Source organism: Rhinatrema bivittatum, chromosome 2, assembly GCF_901001135.1.
Source record: "Rhinatrema bivittatum chromosome 2, aRhiBiv1.1, whole genome shotgun sequence".
Taxonomy (NCBI): domain Eukaryota; kingdom Metazoa; phylum Chordata; class Amphibia; order Gymnophiona; family Rhinatrematidae; genus Rhinatrema; species Rhinatrema bivittatum.
Window position 1 is genome coordinate 562402229 of NC_042616.1, and position 23901 is coordinate 562426129.

The window sequence follows — 23901 nt, forward strand, 5'->3', positions numbered from 1 at the left end:
CTGGTGGTCCAGCGGGAGCGCGGGGAGCGATCTCCCGCTTTCAGGTCATCGGCTGCGTTAATAAAAATGGCGCCGATGGCCCTTTGCCCTTACCCTGATATAGGGCAAAGGTAGAGATGGAGCCATTTTGAATATTGGCAATATGGCCTGAGTGCAGGAGATCGCTCCCGGACCCCCGCTGGACTTTTGGCAAGTCTTGTGGGGGTCAGAAGGCCCCTCCCAAGCTGGCCAAAAGTCCCTGGGGGTCCAGCGGGGGTCTGGGAGTGATCTCCTGCACTCAGGCCATATTGCCAATATTCAAAATGGTGCCGGCGCTACCTTTGCCCTGTCACAGGGTAAGGGCAAAGGGCCATCGGTGCCATTTTTATTAACGCAGCCGATGGCCCGAGAGTGGGAGATCACACCCCCGCTGGACCATCAGGTAATTTAAAAAGGTTTGGGGGGGGTCAAGGGGGTCATTTTAAAGGTTCTGGTGGGTTCTTTTTTTATTGGGCCATCGGCGCCATTTATATTAGTGGCATCCAAAATGGCGCCAATGGCCCGAGAGTGGGAGATCACGCCGGGACCCCCCACTGGACCACCAGGTAATTTAAAACATTTTGGGGGGGTTCGGGAGGGTGGGGGATTTGTTTTAAAGGGTCGGGGTGGGTTTAGGGATTGTTTTGGTGTGCCTGTTTTCCTGCCCTCCCCCGATTTACGATTTTTCACGATAAATCGGGGGAATTTCTATAGTATCACGACTCTGATGATTTTTGACGATTTAAAAAATATCTGATGATTTTTTTAAATCGTCAAAAAACGATTCACATCCCTATTATATAATGTACTTTACTTTCTATGAGAGTTTTTGCTGTATATCACTTAGGCCACCACAATAAGTAATTAATTTTAATAAATGAAATGAAAAATAAATGAAATAAGAGGAGATGGACCACATCATTGGCCCTTGAATATCTATTGAGGATGAGGAGAAGGAGAAACAAGGTATAATTCTTGCTACTGCAGGAGGATGTAGGATATAAAAGATTTAACACTTAAAAAGTACATTTTGATACGTCATCTACATTGGGAAGGAAGCATCATACTTGCCCTGTATTCCAATGGAAGGGAAGAAATCAAGTAATTAAAAGAACTAATTCAACTGAGAAAAACTTCTGAACTTAAAAATCTAATAAAAAGTCATAAACTTATTTAGTAAAACTTTGTTTAGTAAAGCTATTTGTATCATCTGGAAAGTAAAGTACATAGCTGTAAAGACTTTAAAACTCATTATTGCACCTTATCAGTAAAGAGAGATATCTGGAAACACCAACCAACTCTCATGTATCTTATTGAGTAGTGACTGAGTTATCTTCAGTGCTGAGATTATCAGTGCTGTGTGCAAGCGACTTAACTATGGGAAAAGTAAAGAGTTATATGAGGGCCTTGAAAGGAAACTTCCTCTCCCTGCCCCCCACCCCCCCCCCCCCCCCCGCAGGAAACCCTAGAAAATACATTTAATGGCATAAGGAAGTGTTCCACATTAATAGAAATGTGTGATATGGCCTCTGAACTATTATCTGGGTTCAAGTATCACAGGGATTATACATACAGTACCTGAATATGATCTGCTGTGCAATATATGAAATATATTCATTAAGATCTATTTCAAACTCAAAACAATTCAAAAAAATCTCTAAAAACATATTTCTTTCAAATTTATTTATTTATTTATTTATTTATTTATTTAGGGGTTTCTTATATACCGAGGCACGTTTGCAAAACATCACCTCGGTTCACATTGTAACATAACTTAGCAACAGGCTTTACAATAATAACATTAACAGGTAGGGGTTAACAAGGGCAGGAGATGATAATACGAGAAATATATACAAATGTACAAGTTGATTTTAACAATTAGGTTAAATAAAGCAATAAGGATAATTAGCAGGGTTAAGTAATAGATGGAGGGGGAAGAAGGGGAGGAAACCTAGAGTGGGTGGGGGGTAAGGAATAGGCGAGGGTCAGACGGGGTAGGGAGAGAAAATAGACGGTGCGAGGGTCAGGTGGGCGGTCGGTTGGTGGTCAGATGGGTGGTCATGTCGAATCTATGGGAGATTTAAAGACTCACCCTCTAAATAATCAAACAATTATTTATATGGCACACTATTTCTTTTATGTAGAATTATTATTTATAACTATTGATTATTTTTCCTTAATTTTTATTTTATATTCTTATATATTTTTGTAACTTTTAATATTGCTTTTTATTTATTATTTTATATTTCTATTTCTATGTTTTTCTTTCCAATTATATTGTACACCATTTTGACTAAACTCTGTTTGTAAAGGCTGTATATAAACATTTTTAAATAAATAAATATAAAAGGCGGAATATAAATGAAATTTTAAGAAATAATGTTATCAGTAAATGCAATTGAATACATGACCTTTTGTTAACACTGAAATATGGCATATAGGAATAAGGCTGATATGTTTTTATTTTGATTGTTTAAAATTATCTAAGCTATACTTTTAATTTGATTACATCTTTATTTTGACAATCACTTTAACTCATGAGGACAGGATTCCCAAGTAAAGCAGAGAGTTGTGAGTGTTTATAAGTTGCAACCTCCCTGAAATAGCATCATGCCATAATGGTCATTGCTACCATGATTTTGAAAGTGGTATTATGCCACAATAGTCATTGCGACCCCATAGCCAAAGGCACAAACGTTACCCCTGTTTATTGACTGAGACCAATGTGTACAGTTTCCTTAAAAGAGACTACTATGCAAGCACATTAAGAGCCTAAAATGCTACAACAATATTATTTTTTCTTATTTTGAATCATAAATTCAATAATATTATTAAATGATTTAATCATAAAAATAAAAAATGGCAAAACAAAACCTTCATGTCTAAAAGTTCCCTTGTATGTAACCTCTTGTTAAAATAGTTTTAGTCACTCAAGTCACCACAGAAGAAATAATTTTAAAAATTGTGTCAATTCATCAACTCGGGGAGGGAGGTATGAGACAGCATCCCCTACCCTCCCAAACCCAAAGTCAACTGGGATTTCCTGAGCCATAATATTCCCTCTCCCCTTCCAGGGGGTAGTAAGAAAAAGGAAATGGGAAGGTAATATGAAATGTAGTATGGGTTAGTGTTGCACTGGGAGTGGACCCTTTGCCTGGTGCAGGATTGGTATGGCCCTCCGGTCGGACCCGGAGAGCACCTGCCACCAGGAGGCGGAGTACAGGAGGAGACAGAGGCTAGCTGGCGCTTCACCAATAGCAACCTGGGGGTCCCTCAGGTTGAGCCCTTGATTACCTGGGCTGCCTGGTCTTAGGTGAGCCTCGCAGGGTCTTCTAGAGAAAAAGTTCAATGGAGTGCCCACCACGAACAAGGGTGTGCGGTCGGTGTTCAGACAAGGAAGTCCAGAGGTCGCAGGAGGCCAGAATAAAGTGTCTGAGTGTATAGCGAGAAATAAGGCCAGAACCTTATTGCAGAATGGTCAGCCAGACAGGGTCGGTAACAGAGGTCATTCCAGGCATAGTCAGGTCAAGCAGGAGGTCAGGTTCCAGGTGGCAGACAAGAGTAGTCGAAGTTCTAGGCAGAGGTCAGGGCAGGCAGCAATAAAAAAGTAGTCAGAGTTCCAGGCAGAGGTCAGTGCAGGCAGCAATCAGAGAGTAGTCAGAGTTCCAGGCAGAGGTCAGGGCAGGCAGCAATCAAGGAGTAGTCAAGAACAGGCAAAGGTTAGTACCGTGAGATCAGTCAGAAGGGTACTACCAGGGATGGAGAGACGAAGGAACAGGAGATGCTGGAACAGGAGACACAGGAGCCGCTGGAACTGGAAACACAGGAGATGCTAGAATGGGAGACACAGGAGATGCTAGAACTGGAGACACAGGAGACGCTGGAACGGGAGACGCTGGAACAGAGAGACTGGAACAGGAGACACAGGAGCAAGACACTGGAAATGCAGGAAGGCAAAGTAGAGACACCGGAGTGTATGACCCGATTGCCAAGGCCCCGAGCTAGGGGCCAGGCTGGTGTATATATACCAAGCCTACATGACGTCAGGATCGGGCACCACCCGGGATTGTTCCGCGCTAGGTTCTTTAAATGAGAGAGAGTTCCATGCGCGCATGCCAGGGGGTGGGGCCAATGCCAAGGAGGACGCCGAGCCTCGGCGCGAGGAGGGCGGCGAGGGAGTAGGCTGTGGAGAGTCCGGGTACGCTCATCGGAGCTGCAGCCGAGCGGAGCTGGGAGTCAGAGAGGAGCTGGTAGATGGTCGCGCCAGGTCAGTAGGCTTGGCCGTGGAGCCAACGCAGCCAGGTAGCACAACAGGTTAGCACAACACAAAACCACAATGTTCAAGCAAATGTCTGGTACAATAAACTTAGCAACATTCAAAAGTTATCTTGAATAATTATTTAAATCAATTATCCTGCAAAACTGTAAATTGCAAATCCGGGGTACCCCAAAATTTAGTTTGAAGTCACTGAGTGCTCACAAACACATCACTAGTGGGGCCCTTGATTTATAGGTATGTTGCAAGTTACAGCTGGTAAATGCAAATCACAAGCAGAGAGGCTTCTTTCTTTATTTTGTGCATAGTCCTTTCACCACTCTCTTTGCTCTGGCTCCTGTCCAATGACAACTGTGTCTGACATACAAGAGAGACAGTAGAACAGGTAGGGAGTAGGAAAACTAGTGTTTTGTTTTTTGTTTTATTTTTCCTGATTTGGTGCAAACCCACTCAAACAGGAGGGGAAAAAATAATACTCCCAGTTTACTCATTTCAGTTTCTCATGGCGCACATTTCCATTCAGTGCTGATACAGTCTCAAGCCATTTAGAAAACTGTTCTCTGGATCCTCAAACATACATTTGCACTGCTCTTAATGTTGCTTCAAGGTAGGAAACGTGTTTCTTTCTGTTCCACAGATTAACAGGTTCTCTCTCTTTCTCTAACCCTGTGAGACTCCAAAGTCAAACCTGCATCATTTATTTTTTGTTGTTGTTGTTGTTCCTAGTTGGCTCAAGAAGTTCCTCAGCCCCCATTGGAAACCAAGGTCAGATAACTTCATGTTTCACTGCCAAAATGATATCACACAACAGAGTCCAGTGTACTTGTTAACCCCTTCAGCTGCTAGCTCATCAGGGCAGCAACCCAAGCTATAAAAACAAGTTGTTTTGACACACAGCAGTTCCGTGGGTGTACTTTCTCTTCCAACCAGTGTTTAAGGAAGCAGACTGAAAGCTGCAAGGCTCCAGAAATAAGACTGCAACACCAGTTTAAGAACATCAGCTTGAATTATTTATCTAGACTTGGTTCATGCTCAGAATAAGCTCAGGGGGGTTGGGAGGCAACTTGGGAACCAGGTCACATGTATGCTTAATTTTAACATCAATTGTGGTGAACATTTTCATGGAATCAGTCGTAGAATCCATCCTTATTTTTAATAATATCAACGCATAGTCAGTATTTGTTCAATAGCAAGATATCAAACCAAAAGATAAACAGTTCATTGTGAATCACTGCACACTTCTTTCCCAGTTCACTGCATCACTTCTTTCCCAGTTCACTCAGTTCCTCTCTCCATGGTTCACTAAATCCTCCTTAGCAATCTCAATTCTGTTTGCTTACTTCTCACCCCCCAAGAATCTGTAATTTACCAGGCTGCCCCCCTCCGACAAACCCCTAATTCATCCCAGTTCATTCTCTCCCTCCTACAAAGCCCTCACTTACCTCTGTTCACATCTTCTCCCCATCAAACCTCTTACTCACCCCGGTTCAATCCCTCCCCCAATCCATGAACCCCTCACTTTCACCAGCTCACTCATTCCTCCACCCCTATGGTTCATTCACTCTCCACCATGATTCCTATTCTGTGCATTCACTCCCCCCCCCCCCCCATACCTCAGCAATCCCCAATTTACTTTCTCACTGCCTCAGATGTATCTCCTCACTCACCGGCTATAATGACAGCAAAACAGGAGGAGGAGGTGTGCATCATTTTACTACCTCCAGCGCATCCTACCTCCCCCACTGCTGCAGCCCAAGCATCGATCTTTGAACCACATGGTCTGGGCAGGAGGGAGTGTACTTAGATCATGGGGGTTGGGAAAGAATAGCTTGTGACATCCATTGCCATTAATTTTAGTCTTCCAGGATGGACAAGTGACAGGAAATGCACCATTCACTGCCACCAATTTTATTCTACTGGAATGGACAACCTTGGCTCCAGATATATATATTTAGTTAATGAAATAGTTATTAGCGCACTAGCAAACAGTGCCTGGCATTGCTCACACTGTCTGGTCTATAATAACTATTAATTTTAAAATCAAACAAAAGTGAGAGCAATACATATTATTACATTTTGTTAATCCTGTGTGTGTGTTGGGGGGGAGGTGTGCCTATTGCTTTGTGTGAGTGTGGGTGCTTACGCCTGTGTATGGGGATGGATCTTTGTGTGTGTTTGGGGAGCCTCTGTGTGTGGGTGCCTATCCCTATGTATGTGTGTCTGCCTGCCTGTGCCTGTGTGTGGGAACCTAAAAAACAGGGCTTTTCAGATAGAGCATATTGTCTTTGCATAGTTCAGCTTCCACTGTTCAGGGCACCACCTGGTAGCCATAGACAGTCACAAAATGTGACAAACACAAGGCTCTTTTTTTTATTCAAACAAAATGAACATAAAACCTGTCAAACGCAATGTATCAAAAAACAAAAAAAAAAAGACCCCTCTAGTGAATCACCCCATTTAATATTCACTAAAATGTCATCATATAGCAATTCTTTTTGTTAGGTTTGATGACAACTATCTCATTAAATAATTATCAAAATATGAAAAATAGAAAGAGTAATATGAGTCATAGAAGCCTTAGAACTACAGTTTACAAAATCTTCATCTTTCTACATTACCTGGTTATTGCTGTGAGTGGTGACACTTTTTAGCCAAAAATCCCAACCCCAGCTATATTACTATGGAACCTGCCTTTGATATATCAACATCTATCTATCTATTTATCAGACTATCTATATTTGAATTTTGAAGTTTAATTTCCTTAAATGTAATATCTACACTCATCACAGCACAAACTGTTTGAGGAGGATTACACATTATTAAAAAAAACATGAAAGTGAACAAACATACATAACAGATAATCATAACAAAAAAAACAATACAAAAGCAAAATGCCTGATTATTGGTACCTTATCTTACAATAAACAAAACGTTTAGATTTGCAGTGTCCAGTGTTTCAACACTGATATTCTTAAAGACAAATTAAATGAAGAATTAACACACATAAATTACACAAATAGCCACAACTCAACATCCGACTGGATAAATAGAACCACAACTTTAGCTAATGAATTAAACCCTCTAAAAATGGCCTGCATTAAAGAACCAAAACTAAATAATCCATGGTATAGTAAGCAAATCAAAGAAGTGAAACAGATCCTTAGAAAGAAAGAAAAAGAATGGAAAAACAACAAAACAACTGATAATTTAACAAAGTACAGGAAACAACTAGCCTACTAAAAAAAAAAACAATTTTAGACACGAAAAAGAAATACTACAGTTCAAAAATTAAAAAATTTGCAAATAACACCAGAACCCTATTTAACATAGTGAAAAACCTAACTAGTGACAATACAAACAATCAACTTAACCCTACAAGAGAACCAATGCAATGATGTAGCTCAATTCTTTAAAGATAAAATTGAGAGATCACGTGATGCGGTGAGCTGGAAGGACGTCTCCCTACCAGCTCCGGGGCCCCCTTCACCCATCGCGTTACATCCGCGCTGAAATAAAACTCACATCGGGGTCAGAATATAAGCAGAGCGAAGAGCACATGTCTATAACCAGATATGTGAACAAACTGAATACCCCGATGACATCCAAAGGAGGTAAAAAGGAAAGAGAAAAGCCGAAGTCTGTCTCTCCTAAAATGGCGGCCGCGGGAGCTGATGAGCCCACTGCACCCGACTCGGGGCTGACTATCGTCAATATTAAAGCGGCGATATGTGAAGCATTAGACGAAAAATTGAATGTCATCACGGAGCAGATGGGGGAAATAAAAGAGACTTTGGCGGAGTTGACACCCCGCATAGATCATATGGAACAGCGTATCTCTAACGTGGAGGATGATGCGGCGCAGTCTGAGCGCAAGCTAGCAGAGACGGAGAAACAGATAAAGCAATTGTCCACAAAAGTGGATGATCTAGAGAATAGAGCGAGGAGGGAAAATCTACGCTTTTTAGGCTTCCCGGAGAGTGTGGAAGAAGCGGAGCTGTGCAACCTGTTAACTGAATGGTTACCAGAAGTTCTAACTCTCCCAAATCTGAAAGGCAAGCTGAGTATTGAAAGGGCCCACAGACTTGGAGCGAAGAAAGACAACCCAGCACGCCCACGTTTGGTCATCGCAAAAATTCACAACTACGCTCACAAAGCGGAAATCTGGAGGGCATCCCGTACTAAAAGGGACCTCTCCTATCAGGGCAGCCAAATCCGTATTTTCCAGGATTTTTCTGCGGCAGTGTCTGAGCTTCGCCGTGGGTTCTCACCTGTTTGTACTAAACTGCACCAGAAGGGAATAAAATTCTTGCTGCTTTACCCGGCTAGGCTCCGTCTTTGGCACACCGACAAGATTCATGTTTTTGACAAGCCAGAAATGGCACAGGCGTTTCTTGAAAAGCTCAATTAAAAAAAAAAAAAAAGGGGAACAACGCTACAGGTTGAACAAACTGGGAACAAAAAAAAAAAAAAGACAATGTCTCTCTCAAAGCATAAGTAAAATTTAGGTTGTTCGGTTCTTCCCCTGTCTTCAGACCCCTCCCGAGGAGCGGGAAGAACAAATCCTCCTCAAAAATGGCGGGGACGCCAGCCAGCAGGCATTTAGCCCTGCGATCGAATAGTGAGGAAAAAGAAAAAACACAACACAAAAAAAAAAAGGAGAAGAACAAAACTGAACACGGAAAGAAAAAACAGAATCGCGAGGATACTATCCCTCCCCCCATACCACTTTAGTGACATAAGCCCGGGGGGTTTTTTAGCGGCGCACTCAAATCCGGCAAAGGCCAGAAATGCGGAGGCGGCGGCCACGTGGTCCGAGGGCAGAATGGAGAAGCCGGAGACGGAGACGGCTTGCACGTGGAGCACGGATGGAAAGGCCACGCGCCACGAAGTCCGCAACCACCCCTACGCCGCGTTTTTGGGGGGGTAGGGGGAAGGAAAAAAAAATGCTTTCTGGAGCCGCGGCGCCCTGGGAGGCTGGGATATTGAAGGTGCGGATCCCTGGGAGCCCTATGTTTTGGAACCGACGGCCTGAGCCCTCCGGAGGCGAGGGTGGACAACAAGAGCGAAAAGGATTCCCCCGATGCGACTCTACGGCTGTCTCCGGGGTGCCGGTGAAAGCCTGCAACGGATTACCCAGACTCTTATGCGGCAGCGAGGAGATGTGATGGCCCCAGTCGTGGAGGAGGGTAAGTCGGGGTTTTTCTCTCCCGAGTCGCCGGAGTGCATGGCTGAAGATTGAAAGTGGAGGGGACCTGCGCTTTCGGAGGGCCGACAAGGAATGGGGGCATCACGGCGCAGGAGACTCGAAACTGATGGGCAGCCCTCCCCACTTACAAGCGGACAAAAATAACAAAAAAAAAAAAAAAAGCCACTATAGACCTTTTCTTTTTTCGGACTGGCCGATCAACAATATACTAGAGGGAGGGACAATCTCATCTTTCACGGCGGAGGGCAGAGGGGGGACGGACATGGTGGACCTGAGAGAGCTTAAGCTCTTGAGATATGCTTGATTGCAGACATTCTGTATATTCCTGTTCTCTGGTTTTGCAAGGGATAGCTATCCTAGTTATTTAAGTTTTAAGGACTAAAGTTTTGTTGTTGTGAAAATGTGTGTTCTGGTTGGTGACAAGTTTGAGGTGAAGGGGTGACCCCGGACTCATCAATCGGGTCTCTATGCCTCCAGATAGATCTGGAGAAGCAGAGTTACAGTTTAGTCTGATAGATCAGACTGGGGATGGGGAGGGAGGGGGGCAGGGGAAGGGGGGTGGGGGGGAGGGGGGAGGGTGGGTAGGGGGAGGGAAGGAAAGATGGAGGGGAAGGGGAAAGGGGATATTTGTGGTATTTTTCTTGAGGACTGAAACAGGGGGTTCGTTAGTCCTATGGGACGACATGTTTGAAAGTAAGGGAAATTCCTGGAGGAGAGTGGACAGCGGGGGAGGGGGAGGTCTAGCTGGGAGGCCGCCCCTAGATCCTTTTTTTTCACATGGTACAGGCATTAATGCGTTTACTACGTTGAAATGAACAACGCATACTCTGGTCTCGTGGAATGTTAATGGATTGGGTACCCCAATCAAAAGGAAAAAAGTACTAGCATACCTCAAGAGGCTGAATGTCGCTGTGGCCTGCATCCAAGAAACGAACCTCACACAGATAGAAAGTAAAAAGCTGCAAAGGGACTGGGTGGGCACTTGTGTCTATGCAGAGGCAAAAAGACGTAAAGCAGGGGTGGCGATCTTGGTGAATAAAAATGTAAATTTTCAGATCTCAAAATCTATTGCAGACCCAGAGGGACGGTACCTGATAGTGTTGGGGACTTGGGAAAAAAAAACAAATAACACTATGCAATATCTATGCCCCCAATGTTTACCACCATGGGTTTTTTGAGAACATACATAACTTGCTACAGTCGCACGCGCAGGGCACGTTGTACATAGCGGGAGATTTCAACTGTGTACATGACCCCACCCTCGATAAGAGCACATCCTCACCGCCATCGCCCGGGGGAGGTAGACGGGGGATAGATTACCTGTGTCATCACCTTGACGTGCTAGACGTATGGAGAACCCTTCATCCAACTGAAAGAGACTATACCCATATTTTGAGAGCCCATAATACTTTATCACGGATTGATTATATCTTAGTCTCCCAGCGGGAGTTTTTCACCATTTCTAAAGCACAGATAGAAACACTAGCAATATCCGATCACGCACCCATCTCGCTACAGATAACCACGGCTGGCCCTCAGATACAGCAACGCATATGGCGCTTCCCATATTTCTTGAAGGACGATCCTCAATTCCACACATTCCTCAAAGATAGGTGGAAGGATTACTCGCTAAATAATCAACAACACCTCACTAACATTCACCTTTCCTGGGATACCGCAAAAGCGGTACTAAGGGGGGAGATCATCTCGTTTGTTCACGCACGAAACAAACGCATAAACCGACAAATCCTCGAGCTTGAAACTGCATTGGGAAAGGCCAAAAAGGGGTTAATCCAGCAAAACTCAAAGGAACACCGGCATACCTATTATAGCATACTGGGACAATTGAACACCTTACTAGATACTAGGGCACAGGCATACCTGTGGAAAGGACAAACATCTCTCTTTAAATTTGGCAATAAGCCCAGCCGTCTCCTGGCAAATCTCACCAAGCCTCAGAGGAAAAAGTCCTTCATACCATCCCTTATCTCAGACTCTGGGAACCCCATATATAGTGAGCCCGAGATTTGTGAACTATTTAAACGATATTACAGCTCACTATACACCGCCGAGCCCCCTGAGGACGGGCTTGCGGAAGATCAGTTTTTTAAAGATCTCAAGATACCCATGATCTCGGCCTCCCAACGGGATTTTTTGAATCGCCCACTCCAAACTTTTGAAATCACGCAGGTCATCTCAGCCGCCCAGCGGGGAAAATCACCGGGCCCGGATGGGTTCTCCTACGATTTCTACAAAATTCTAACTTCTTATCTGGGTGAGCACTTAAAAAATTACTACACCGAAGGCTTGAAAACTGGAAAATTCCCTTCCGCTTTCAATGCGGCGCACATTATAGTTCTTCCCAAACCCGGGAAAGACCCGACATGTACGACCTCATACAGACCTATTTCACTACTAAATTGCGACCTAAAGATTTTGGCCAAGGTCTTGGCGGAGAGACTCACAGTTCTTCTTCCAAATTTTCTTTCACCTCACCAGACGGGTTTTGTGAAGGGGCGTAAACCAGCCTCGACCATAGTTAAAATTCTTACGGCCATGACCATTTGCCAAAGCCAAAACATCCCAGCCATTGTCATAGGGTTTGATTCAGAAAAAGCCTTTGACCGCATAGCATGGCCTTATCTCTTTTCCGTTCTCTCTAGGTTTGGGTTGAGAGGCGAGTTTCTGCAATATCTATCCTTACTTTACACGACACCTACCTCTTATATGCTAGTCAATGGACACTTGTCGGAAAGTATCATCATCCAAAGAGGAGTGCGCCAGGGCTGCCCTTTATCCCCTCTGCTATATATATTAGCCCTAGATCCCCTATTGCGGAAAATTGATAGTAGTCCACGGGTGAAGGGATTTGGAGGTCCAAACCACATCTTTAAAATCGCGGGATTTGCGGATGACCTATTAGTATACCTAACCCAACCCTCGCTATCTTTACCAACGGTCCTTGAGATTTTAGACCAATATGGCTCCTTTGCAGGCCTAAAAATTAACTATGCAAAATCAGAGGCATTAGATGTTCTTGGCATACTACAGGAAAAATGGGGCACAGCTTTTCCTCTCAGATGGGCGGACAAAGAGCTTAGATATCTGGGATTGCGAATCCCTTTAAAGGTTTCACACTTTTACGCGGCTAACATAAAACCGTTGATGGACAGCACATTGACCTCTTTTCAATGGTGGAGGGACCTACCTTTATCGTTAGTGGGGAGAATACATCTTTTTAAAATGGTCCTCATACCAAAATGGCTCTATATTCTCCAACTGGCTCCACTGTGGATCTCCAAAAGGGATCACAGAACACTATCCCGGGCATTAAACGCTTTTCTCTGGCGCGGAAAGAGAGCACGGATCAATCTTACAACTCTGATGACTCCGGCAGAAAGGGGAGGACTAGGGTGCCCACACCTGCTGCAGTACAATCTAGCTTGTTCCATACGACACATCAGAGACTGGCTCTATGGAACATCCCTGGTCACCCCTTATGCGTATCTCTTGGAGTGGTACGGCGTCCAATCTTTGAACTCTCTTATACTAATCCCAACCCCCCTGTTGCCCCATCATGTTAAACCACAGATCCTGTTGTGGACGTGCAGAAAGGCCTGGCGGCTGCTGTGCGAAATGGGACATATGCCCCATCTCATTGCTTCTTTCCTTACTATTAGGGGACATGATTTATTCAAACCAGGGAAATCTGGGGGCAGTTTCCAGCGGTGGTACGGTCAAGGGCTCACATATTTTTCGGATCTAATTGACGGAAAAACGGGGGCCATACACACTTTCCAAATTATCCAACAGAGATATAATCTACCAGAGTCCGATCTTTTTGCATATCTTCAAGCCTCCCATTTTTTAAAGGCTAGGCTGCAACAGCAGGAAACTATCCCACCCTGTACAAAGCTGAGGGACTTATTGTACACAGGGAAACGCACTAAGCCATCAGTATCTTTTTTCTATAAAGAAATAGTAGAGTATGTAGATATACACCCATTACACAAGCTATACTCCCGCTGGCAGACATGGCCTTTATTTTCACTAACTTACGAGGACTTTGAAAAATGTTTTACCGATATGAAGTTGATTACGGAGAATGTATGCATGCAAGAGACACAGTACAGATTTCTTTGGATGAGTTATATCACCCCGTCCCAGGCATACCAGATGAAGATCATATCCACGCCCAAATGCCCAAAATGTGTTTGTAGTGATGGTCATTATTTCCATTGCTTTTGGGAGTGTGAAGGGGTTTCGGGTTTTTGGAAACGCATAAGCCGCACGTGTTCTGTCATCCTGAGGAGAACTATACCCCCGAACCCGAATTTGTGGTTATTTGGGATGGCGGACTCGACGTATCCAAACCTTACCATCTCCGAACAATTATTTGTTATGCGAGCGGGTTTGGTGGGAAAACAAGTCATCCTTAAAAATTGGATCCACGTGGACATCCCAAACCACGAAGCTTGGTTTAAAAGGATGGTCCTCCTGTGCTCCATGGAGCATGCCCTGCTTACACCACATACCCCAAAGAGATCTGTACAAATAAAATCTATCTGGGCCGGTTTTACAGCGTACCTAGCCCCCAGGGTGGGGCGGACGACAACTCCATGAACTCCACGGATCCCTATGTTTTAGGTTTTCTTAAAAAAGAGTCAAGGGGCAGGAAATAGAGGAACACCCATGGAAGGGTTTGAAACTGTTTATCATATTAAGAAACTGGAGAACCGGATAAGAAAGCCCTGTTAATTTTTTTCGCCTGACAAGTATGGGGTTTTTTTTCCTTATCTTGCACTCCCTACACTTCTAGGAAGGACTATAAGGGGGGGGGGGGAAGGGGGGCGGAAAGGGGGGGGTTGGTTTTTATTGGTTTTTATGTTTTTTAGGTTTATTCTCTGACAAAATTTCTCTGGATATGCTGTACGTGACAATAAACCTTTGTTGTAAAAAAGTTAAAAATTCAATAAAGATATTTACAAAAAAAAAAAAAAAGATAAAATTGAGAACCTAAGAAAAATAATCCCTAACACAACAAAACAAGAGATTAAGATGCCCACTAGGGATGTCAGTAACTGGTCAGAATTTGAGGAGATATCATACAGTGAAGTCGAGAAAATGATAAATCAAATGAACCCTGCTTCCCTCGTAATTGATACCATACCCATTACAGAATTAAAAAAAACTAGCCAACATAGTAGCACCAACATAAACTAAAATCATCAACCTCTCACTAAATGAAGGAGTAATGCCAGATACCTTGAAAGGAGCTATAATCAAACCAATCATTAAGAAAAAGAACCTTGACCCCCTAAGTCTTAGCAACTATAGGGCCTCATTTTCCAAGGAGTTACCATGTGTGATAATTCCATTAACAGCAAGTTAATGTGATTTGTGAATGCAAATTTTTAACTTGCATTATGTTGTGTGCTACAGTCTGGTAAAGGTTTATTGCAGTTCATGATGTCTCTGACAGGCCTGTTGTAGGCTTGAGTGAGTGAGTGAGTGTGAGAGAGAGAGAGAGAGAGAGAGAGAGAGAGAGAGAGAGAGAGAGAGAGAGAGAGAGAGAGACTTGCCATAGTAGCTCCTCCCTAGACAGGTCTTTGTATCCCTATGGGAGACCCACCTAGTAACTCGAGGTGAGGTTTAAGTATTAGTGTAGGGGGTTAGGGGCCACTTTCACATTCAACGTGAGACGTACGAACAGAACAGTGGTCTCTTGTTAAGATTTGATGACCTACGGAGTGAGGAAACTCACTCCAAGATGAGATTTGTGCAATGTTCTCTCCACCTAGCTTGTTGTTACCCAGGTAGATAGTCCATCAAGCTAGGTGGAGAGAACATTGCCCAAATCTCATCTTGGAGTGAGTTTCCTCACTCCGTAGGTCATCAAATCTTAACAAGAGACCACTGTTCTGTTCGTACGTCTCACGTTGAATGTGAAAGTGGCCCCTAACCCCCTACACTAATACTTAAACCTCACCTCGAGTTACTAGGTGAGCCTCCCATAGGGATACAAATACCTGTCTAGGGAGGAGGCACTACAGCAAGTCTCTCTCTCTCTCTCTCTCTGTGTCTGTGCCTGTGCCTGTGCCTGTCAGAGACATTGTGAACTGCAATATACTGGCAATGTAGCCCAAATTGGGCTAATAGTGCAACTTGCAATACACATGCTTATTAGCATAAGCTATACCCCTTTTTGGTATTGCATGCAATATTGGAAAATGAGGCCCATAGACCAGTCTCCAACTTACCCATAACAGCCAAACTAATTGAAAAAACAGTACAAAAAAAACTGTCAAACCACCTTGAAAGTAACATCATATTATACCCAGCTCAACATGGATTCCGCAAACATTATAGTACAGAGACTTTACTATTAGCTCTATCAGATAATATCTTAAGAGGCTTCGACACAGGAACATACTATATTCAGGTTCTATTAGATCTCTCCACAGCCTTTGACACTGTAAATCACAAAATACTAATCAATAGACTGAAAGAAATAGGACTCACTAACAAAACAATAAACTGGTTTGAGTAATAATTAAACAATAGATATTTCCATGTACAAATCAAAAATCACTTTCAGACAAAGTCACACTGTTAACAGGAGTCCCACAGGGATCAGACCTGTCTGCAACACTCTTTAATATTTTCTTACTACCAATATGTCACCTACTAGCAGGACTTGGAATCATACATTACATATACGCAGACAATATACAACTACTGTTACCCATTGTAAACAGAACAACATTGAAGAAACAATGAAACTAGCCAATATGTATCTTGAAATAATCAAACAGCTCCTAAACCAGATGGAACTGGTAATAAACATCGACAAAACTGAATTCTTACACCTTGAACGAAAAAACACCTTGAACGAAAAAACATACACCCGATACAACCTACAATCACAACCAAAAATAATCAAGCCATGGAATCAAGTACGGAATCTAGGGGTAATAATTGACCCTGAGTTAAGCATGAAACAGCACATCTCACAGAAATTAAAAGAAGGATACGTTAAACTAATGACCCTGAGAAGACTGAAACCCCTGGTAACGCTAAACAATTTTCACACAGTTCTACAGGCAATGATATACGCAAGCACAGACTATTGTAACTCCCTGCTACTAGGGCTACCACAATCTATGCTAAGGCCACTGCAAATACTGCAAAATTCCACTGCTAGAATTTTGACTGGCAAAAAAAAGGTGACCACATTACAGGAACACTTGCCAAATTACAATGGCTCCCAATTGAACAAAGAATACAATATAAGGCACTATGTATAATTCATAAGCTAATCCACGATGAAAAAGCCGACTGGCTTAACACAGCACTGCATGTACATGTCCCGCACAGAAACCTGAGATCTGCTAATAAGGCACTACTAACTGTCCCCTCTGTTAAATCAGCACACCTCACTCAAGTAAGGGAAAGAACACTGTCACTGTCTGGTCCTGTGCTATGGAACACCATGCCACTTGAAATAAGGCTGCAGAGAAATTTGAAAATATTCAAATCTAACCTGAAAACCTGGCTCTTTAAACAAGCTTTTTATAAAGAGAAGGAGAAAAACAATTGATTGATAAGGACGCATCAAGCAAGCAGTTGTTTTTAATCTACAAATGCATATTAATGTTAAATTTGAACCGCTTAACAATTTCCTAACAAACAGATAGATTTAACTTAAACATATAGTTCATTGTACTAAAATGTTACCGTACTATGATGGCACGTTTAATTTGTAATCTATACCACTAATATTTTTCTTTATCGTGCCTTTCTGTAAACCGTTGTGATGGTTATCTAACTTAATGATGGTATAGAAGAGTTTTTAAATTAAATTAAATTAAAATTAATCTATATACTAGTGAGAAAAATGCTCTGATTAGAGCAAAAACTATATTTAATCCTCAGCCATTTAACTAAGCACTTAAAAAGTTCAGACTAGGAAAAATACCAGTGATATTTGTTGAAGGTATAGTTAAGCTCTGAGAAGAAAGGAACTAGAAAAAAATGAAAACCAAATGAGTCTCCATATGGACATGTCTGTGTGTATGAGGGAGCCTATTTGTGTTTGTGTGTACATATGTGTGTGTGCCGGAGCTGATATGTGTATGTTCATGTGGGGGATCCTGTGCGTGGGTATGTGTGAACGTAAGTGTGTGTGTATGCCTGTGTGTGTTAATGCATGTCTGTATATATGTATGGGGGATCTTGTGAGTGTGTGTATATGTGTGTGGGGGTAGCCCATGCATGTATGTGTGCATGTATGTGAGTGGGAGCCTATGTGTATGTATATGTATGTGCGTTTGTGTGTGTCTCTATGTGTATGGAAGCTTATGTGTATTTCTGTGTGTGTTTGTGTATGTGTAAATATGTGTATGTGGGAGGGAACCTGTATATGTTTATATGTATTGGGGATCCTGTATATTTGCATGCATGCCTATATGTATGTGTTTGTGCATGTGTGTCTGTGTGTATATGTGTGTGTGCATCTGTGTCTATATATCTGTGAAGGGGAGTTTGTGTATATATGTGTATTTGTGGGTATCTGTGTGTATGTATGTATGGGAATGTCTGTGGTGTGTCTGTGTGTGTTTACCCACCTGTGCCTATGTATGGAAGCCACAGAGACAGGTATTTGCAGAGACAGCATATTGTCTTTGCATAGTGTACCTTCCGATGTTCCAGGCACCACATGGTGGCCACAAACAGACATGACAGTGTGATTGACACAAAACTTTTATACATCTTCTACAGTAACATAGTACTTAGAAATGACAGCAGATAAAGACCAGATAGTCCATCCAATATGCCCAGCAATTTGCTTATGGTAGTAGCTGCTGCTCCGTTCAGTTTACTCCCATTTGTTCTGTTAATGGTAGTTGTTAGGATTAGTAGTTATGTGGGCCCTGGGCCAAATATATGGCAATGGTCCACAGAGCGGGGTAAACCGGTGAGGCTCCTCACTAGAGATGTCACAGTAGTGGTCCACAGCGTGGGGTACACCGATGAGGATTCCTCACAAGAGATGTCACAGTAGTGGTCCGCAGCATGGGATACACCGATGAGGCTCTTCTGTAGAGATGTCACGGTAGTGGTTCGCAGTGCAGGGTACACCAGTGAGGGTACACACTAGAGATGTCGTGGTAGTGGTCCGCAGCATGGGGTACAATGATGAGGGTTTCACACAAGGATGGTAGGGTGGTGGTCCGTAGATCAGAAGTACTCACAGTAGTAGAGGTTCCCGGGGAAGTCCCAGGAAACAAAGCAAAAGATATTCCAAAGCAATAGGCCCTCCAAGGAGCAGATAGCCAGAGACGAGGAAGGGTCCCAGAGGAGCGGGTACCCAGAGCGACTCACACCAAAGGAGCAGGAACTGGAATGGGAGGTCCATAGCATGTGAAGCGGATTCAGCAATGAGGGAACACGTTGCCAGGTCATCAGTAGGCAGGGCCAGCCGGCTTAAATGTCCTGGAGGACTGACGTCATCCGGAGGGGATGCCCCCTAGGTTCGCACCATGACGTGCTTAAAATTGACCTGTGCACACGCAGGCACGTCTAGGGGATTCTGAGGGCAAGATGGCAGTCGGCAGTGTCTGTGGCATCCAGGGAGGCCCAGGAACGGTGGGCAGGCCACCGATAGCTGGCGGATGCTGCAAGTCTTCCGTATGGAGTCAAAGCTGCAAAAAAGGAGGTGAGCAGCAGAGGTCACAGCCATCTGTGATCAGGTGTAACAGTAGTAACTGCCTCTCCATGCAAGTTACCTCCATGTGTCCTGTTAAGGGTAATATCTGCCGCTCTGTTCAGGTACCACCATGCAAAAATGTTACACCATCCCTTTCTTTATGCCTTTATGGATATGCAGTGTTAGTCGCATGCCCTATCAAATTCATTAACAATTCTTGACTTCACTATCTCTTGTGGGAGAGGATTCCAGCCATCCACTACCCTCTCTTTGAAGAAATATTTCCTGAAATTGGCTCTGTGTCTTCCCCCCTGGAGTTTCATATCATGACCTCTAGTTCTAGAAAAAACACGACACAAAATAATACCTGCTAAATGTTAGTAGTGGGTGATTTAGTGTGCCCTTGGGCCTCAGCCTGTCCCCAGATGAATCCAGGGCTGAACCGAGGGTTGACGGCGTGTCCCAGCATGGCTAAACATGGTCTTACCCTCTGCCGGGCCTGCAAACTCCCAGAGCCAACAACAGAAGATGTTGGTAGGGGAACGATCCTCCGACTGTTCCGAGTCCTTTCAGACCTGCCGCTTGAATCGGCAAGGAGTAGCAGGCCGGCCTGAGGATGAGGGCAGACGGAGGCCTTGACATGTAGACAGGACTATGACTGATGCGACGGCATCTCGGACAAGACTGGGTTGATGCGACAGCATCTCGGACAAGACTGGGTTGATGCGATGGCATCACAAGCATGACGAGGAACTTGATCCAAACAAGACAAGATGTAAGGCAGGAGGATATTGGCACTGTCTCTCAGGGTGCTCTACTCAGCCCACCCACGGTACTGAGTCGTGGACCACCCTGTCCCACTGCGCGCCCTACACAGCCCCAAGAGGCTGGTCACGGACCAAGAGGAGAGCGGGACAAGTGTAGGGAAGACCCAGGCAAGGAGGAACTCCAATGATGGAATCAATGGCACCCGAAGCTCTATCAATGGCTGGCGGGAACAGAGGCTCAGGAGCACAGGGACAATCCCACCTGCAGGCCATTCCATTCTCGGGCACACATCATCTGAGAACCACAGCTCTACAGGAACAGAAGGCTAAGGAGCACCAGATGAAGACACAGGGAAGAACATCCTGGAAGGCAGGCACATCAGGAGGTGGAAGATCATGACGAGACATCAGGACATGGACCGGGACCTCAGGCAAGACATCAAGACATGAAGATGTGGTAGAAGGCAGACAAGACGAGGAGCTCTACGAAGAAGAGAAGACCTTACAAGGCTCTGGCAGAGGGGAGGACACTCCGATGCAAGGCCATGACAGACTGATGGAGCAGCCCTTTTAAAGGGCTAAAGCAGGAAGTCCACTTAAAGGTGGGGCCAGCACACTTCCTGTGCCTGGCCCTTTAAATCTCGCAGAGAGGAACGCGCCGGTGCCTAAGGAGCAGGAAGCAGGGCTGTGCAGGACCGTGGACAGCGGCCTGCACAGCATCTGTGCGTACAGACGCAAGCTGGGCCTGAGGAGCAGGCCCTGACGTCGGCAGCGGCTCCAGCCACTGCGGAGAGCCCCAGGGGTAGCTCCAGCCACCGGATGGGACCAGAGCTTGCGGGCTAGTGCCGCGAAGATGGCAATGGCGTCAAGGGCAGACCCAGCCCCGCAGCTGGCAAAAATCGGAAGCGGCACCGTGCCGTGAAGAAAGAGGACATCCAGGGCGGCCTCCGGGCCGCATGGGCAGAGACAGTCTGCGGCTCCAGCCGCGTGAAGAGGCCCGACGGCGGCATCCCTGCCTCATCTGGTGAAGAAGGCAGCATGGTGAGTGAGCCTGCTTGCGGGGAAACCCGCGGGCAGCGCAGTTCATAGCACTAAAACCCATGAAATGCAACACATTAACAAACAGAAGAAGGACCCTTCTAGATAATTTCCCTGTCTAATATTCCCAAAAATGTTTTCAATGTGTGTGCATTCTTCATGTAGCAATGCATGTTGACAGGTTTCATGATAATTTTCTCATTTAATAATTATAAAATATATCAAATATTGAAAAATAGATATGAGTTGTGGACATATAAACAAAACTGTCCCAAATTGTAAGCCTTAGTACTACAGTTTACAAAAAATAAAATCTTTCCAAGTTGCCAGGTAGCACTTTTTAGCCAGAAATCCCAAACCCAAATATAGAATAGGAAGTGCTACCTCACTGCATATAAAATAAACATAGAATCATGGAAACATGATGGCAGAAAAAGATCCTATGGCCCATCTAGCCTGCTCATCCATCTAATTTATCTAGCTCTTACAATTCCCATCACTCCCTCAGAGATCCCTTGTATTCATCCCATACTTTCTTGAATTCTGATACCTTTTTCATCACAACTGAGAGGCTACTCCATGCATTCACTATCCTTTCTGTAAATAAGTGTGTCCCAAGGTTGCTCCTGAGTTTAATCCTTTTCACCCTCATTCCATAACTTCTCTTTCTAGATCCTCCTTTCCATTGAAAGAGACTACCCTCCTGTGCATGGAAACCTTTGAGATATTTAAATCTCTCTATCATATCTCCCCCATCTCACCTTTGATCTAGGTTATTATGTTTAGATCTTTGAGTCTATCCCCATATGCTTTAGAACTAAGACCACTAACCATTTTAGTAATCATCCTCTGAACTGACTCCAACGATTTAATATCCATTTGAAGGTACAGTCTCCAGAATTATATACTGTATTCTCAATGAGGTCTCACTAGGGCCCTATAGAAGGGCCCTTTTTCTGTTGGCTATTCTGCTGGCTATTCCTATCCTATCCATATGGAGCCAAGCATCTTTCTGGCTTTTGCTGTTGTCTTATCCAATTGTTGGGCTACCTTAAGATCATCAGATACAATCACCCCTAGATCCCATTTCTCTTTTTTGCTTAGAAGAATTTTTCCTCCAATATGTACTTCTTCCTTGGGTTTTTTTCAGCCTAAATGCATTACTCTGCATTATTAAACATTACATTTTAGCTATCAGTCTCTAGACCATTCCTCAAAATTTGCTAGATCACTTCTCATATTTCCCACACTTTCCTGTCTACCCTGTTGTAGATTTTGATATCATTGGCAAAAAGACAAACTTTTCCTGATAATCCTTCCTCTATGTCACTCACTAGAATGTTGAAAAGAACTGGTCCCACGACTGGTACCTGGACTGCTTCCAACTCTCCACATCCAGTCTGGCTCTCCTTGGAGGGCTCCAGCCTGCAAATCTCACTGTCAGTGGCTCAAAATTCACTAATATTGCCCTGATTATGAAATATAAATAAAAATGTGCAGAAAAAAACTGAACCGGAACCTCAATAAGCCAGATTCTGTATTCATCAAGTTATAGAGGGTAATTTTCAAACAGATTATATAGGAACTTTAAATCAAATTTTCAAAGCAGGCTTATGCACATATGCCTGATTTGAAAATATATGGGTGCCTCCAGTATATGCCATGACAAACATATACCAAGTTACTTCTGCTTCTGAAAATTTAAAGAAGTCATGTAAATCCTTTCATCGCTCTAACTCTGGCCCATGGAATACTTCTTGTAATAAGAGTATGCATCTAATCAAGTTAAGTGCATATGTTTACATGCACAGGCTTCTGGTTGATTTTCAAAAAGTGGTTTATGTGATTTAAACCGATTGAACATCACCCTCTTAATTTATTACTTTGGCAACACACATGCAAATTGTGATGCCAATAAAGTTTCCTGAATCAGAATGTATATATATATTTTTTTTTTCCATTTGAATGATGGAATTGAAATGTTGCATCAAAATTGACAAAACAAAATATGCAATAATATATCTTTAATAAATAATAAATGTAATTGACTTCATTATACCAGCTGGACGACTATTAATAGACTAGGTTTATACCTTTTTTTTTCCAAGGATTATATCATCTGTCAGTCTTGGAATCTACACCAGTAGGTGCTTACATAGGCCCTATAATGGCAGAAGACAAAGACACAGGAGAAAATGCAGAAATGAACTATTTCATTGAAGGTGATTCAACTACATTTGACATCATTACCAACAATATGACCCAAGAAGGACTCATTATTTTAAAGAAGGTGAGTTTGTGATAATGCATTGAAGCAAAGAGATATTTAATTAATTAATGGTCATTCATCTGCTTACTTATATATTTCTTTCTTTATGTACTTATTTATTTTAGTTATATTAAATTTTTTGGCACTTCAAAGTGGATTACAAGCAGGTATTATAGGTATTTCCCTATTCCCAGAGGGCTTACACTCCAACTGGGAAATACATCAAACCATGGTAGTGCTCTAATGCTTGTTAAACAGCATATGTCATTTTAAAGAGCACTATCACAATGATATTGTGTGATATATGCAATACTATGCATGTCCCTGCCCTGATACCTTCCTCTATTACAAATACCTCTTTGGATGTGATTTGCAATCATGAATAATGCAAATGCATGCAAAGAAAGTCATTAATAGGCAAATCTATGTTAATATTTTATTGTTGCCAATCAAAAAATTGATCAGCTGTGATAAAATAACGTGTGTCCGGGGTAAGATCAAATTGGTGTCATTTTGGATAATAGCATTGACTAGGCGAGGTGCTAGTGGGCTCCCCAGCCCCAATGAGAGACCAGAGATGATGTTTTAAGGTTGGGGATACAGGAGGGGGGGGGGGGT

At 43.4% G+C, this 23901-nt stretch overlaps 1 protein-coding gene across 1 annotated transcript in view; it reads left to right on the forward strand.

Annotated features, from left to right (window-relative positions):
* The window catches only part of CDH19 (cadherin 19), a 427290-nt gene that overhangs the window by 300184 nt on the left and 103205 nt on the right, over nucleotides 1–23901 (forward strand). Inside the window, exon 6 of the mRNA XM_029590918.1 lies at nucleotides 23123–23304. Within this exon, the coding sequence (XP_029446778.1) occupies nucleotides 23123–23304 (182 nt within the window). The remainder of the gene's footprint in view (nucleotides 1–23122; nucleotides 23305–23901) is intronic.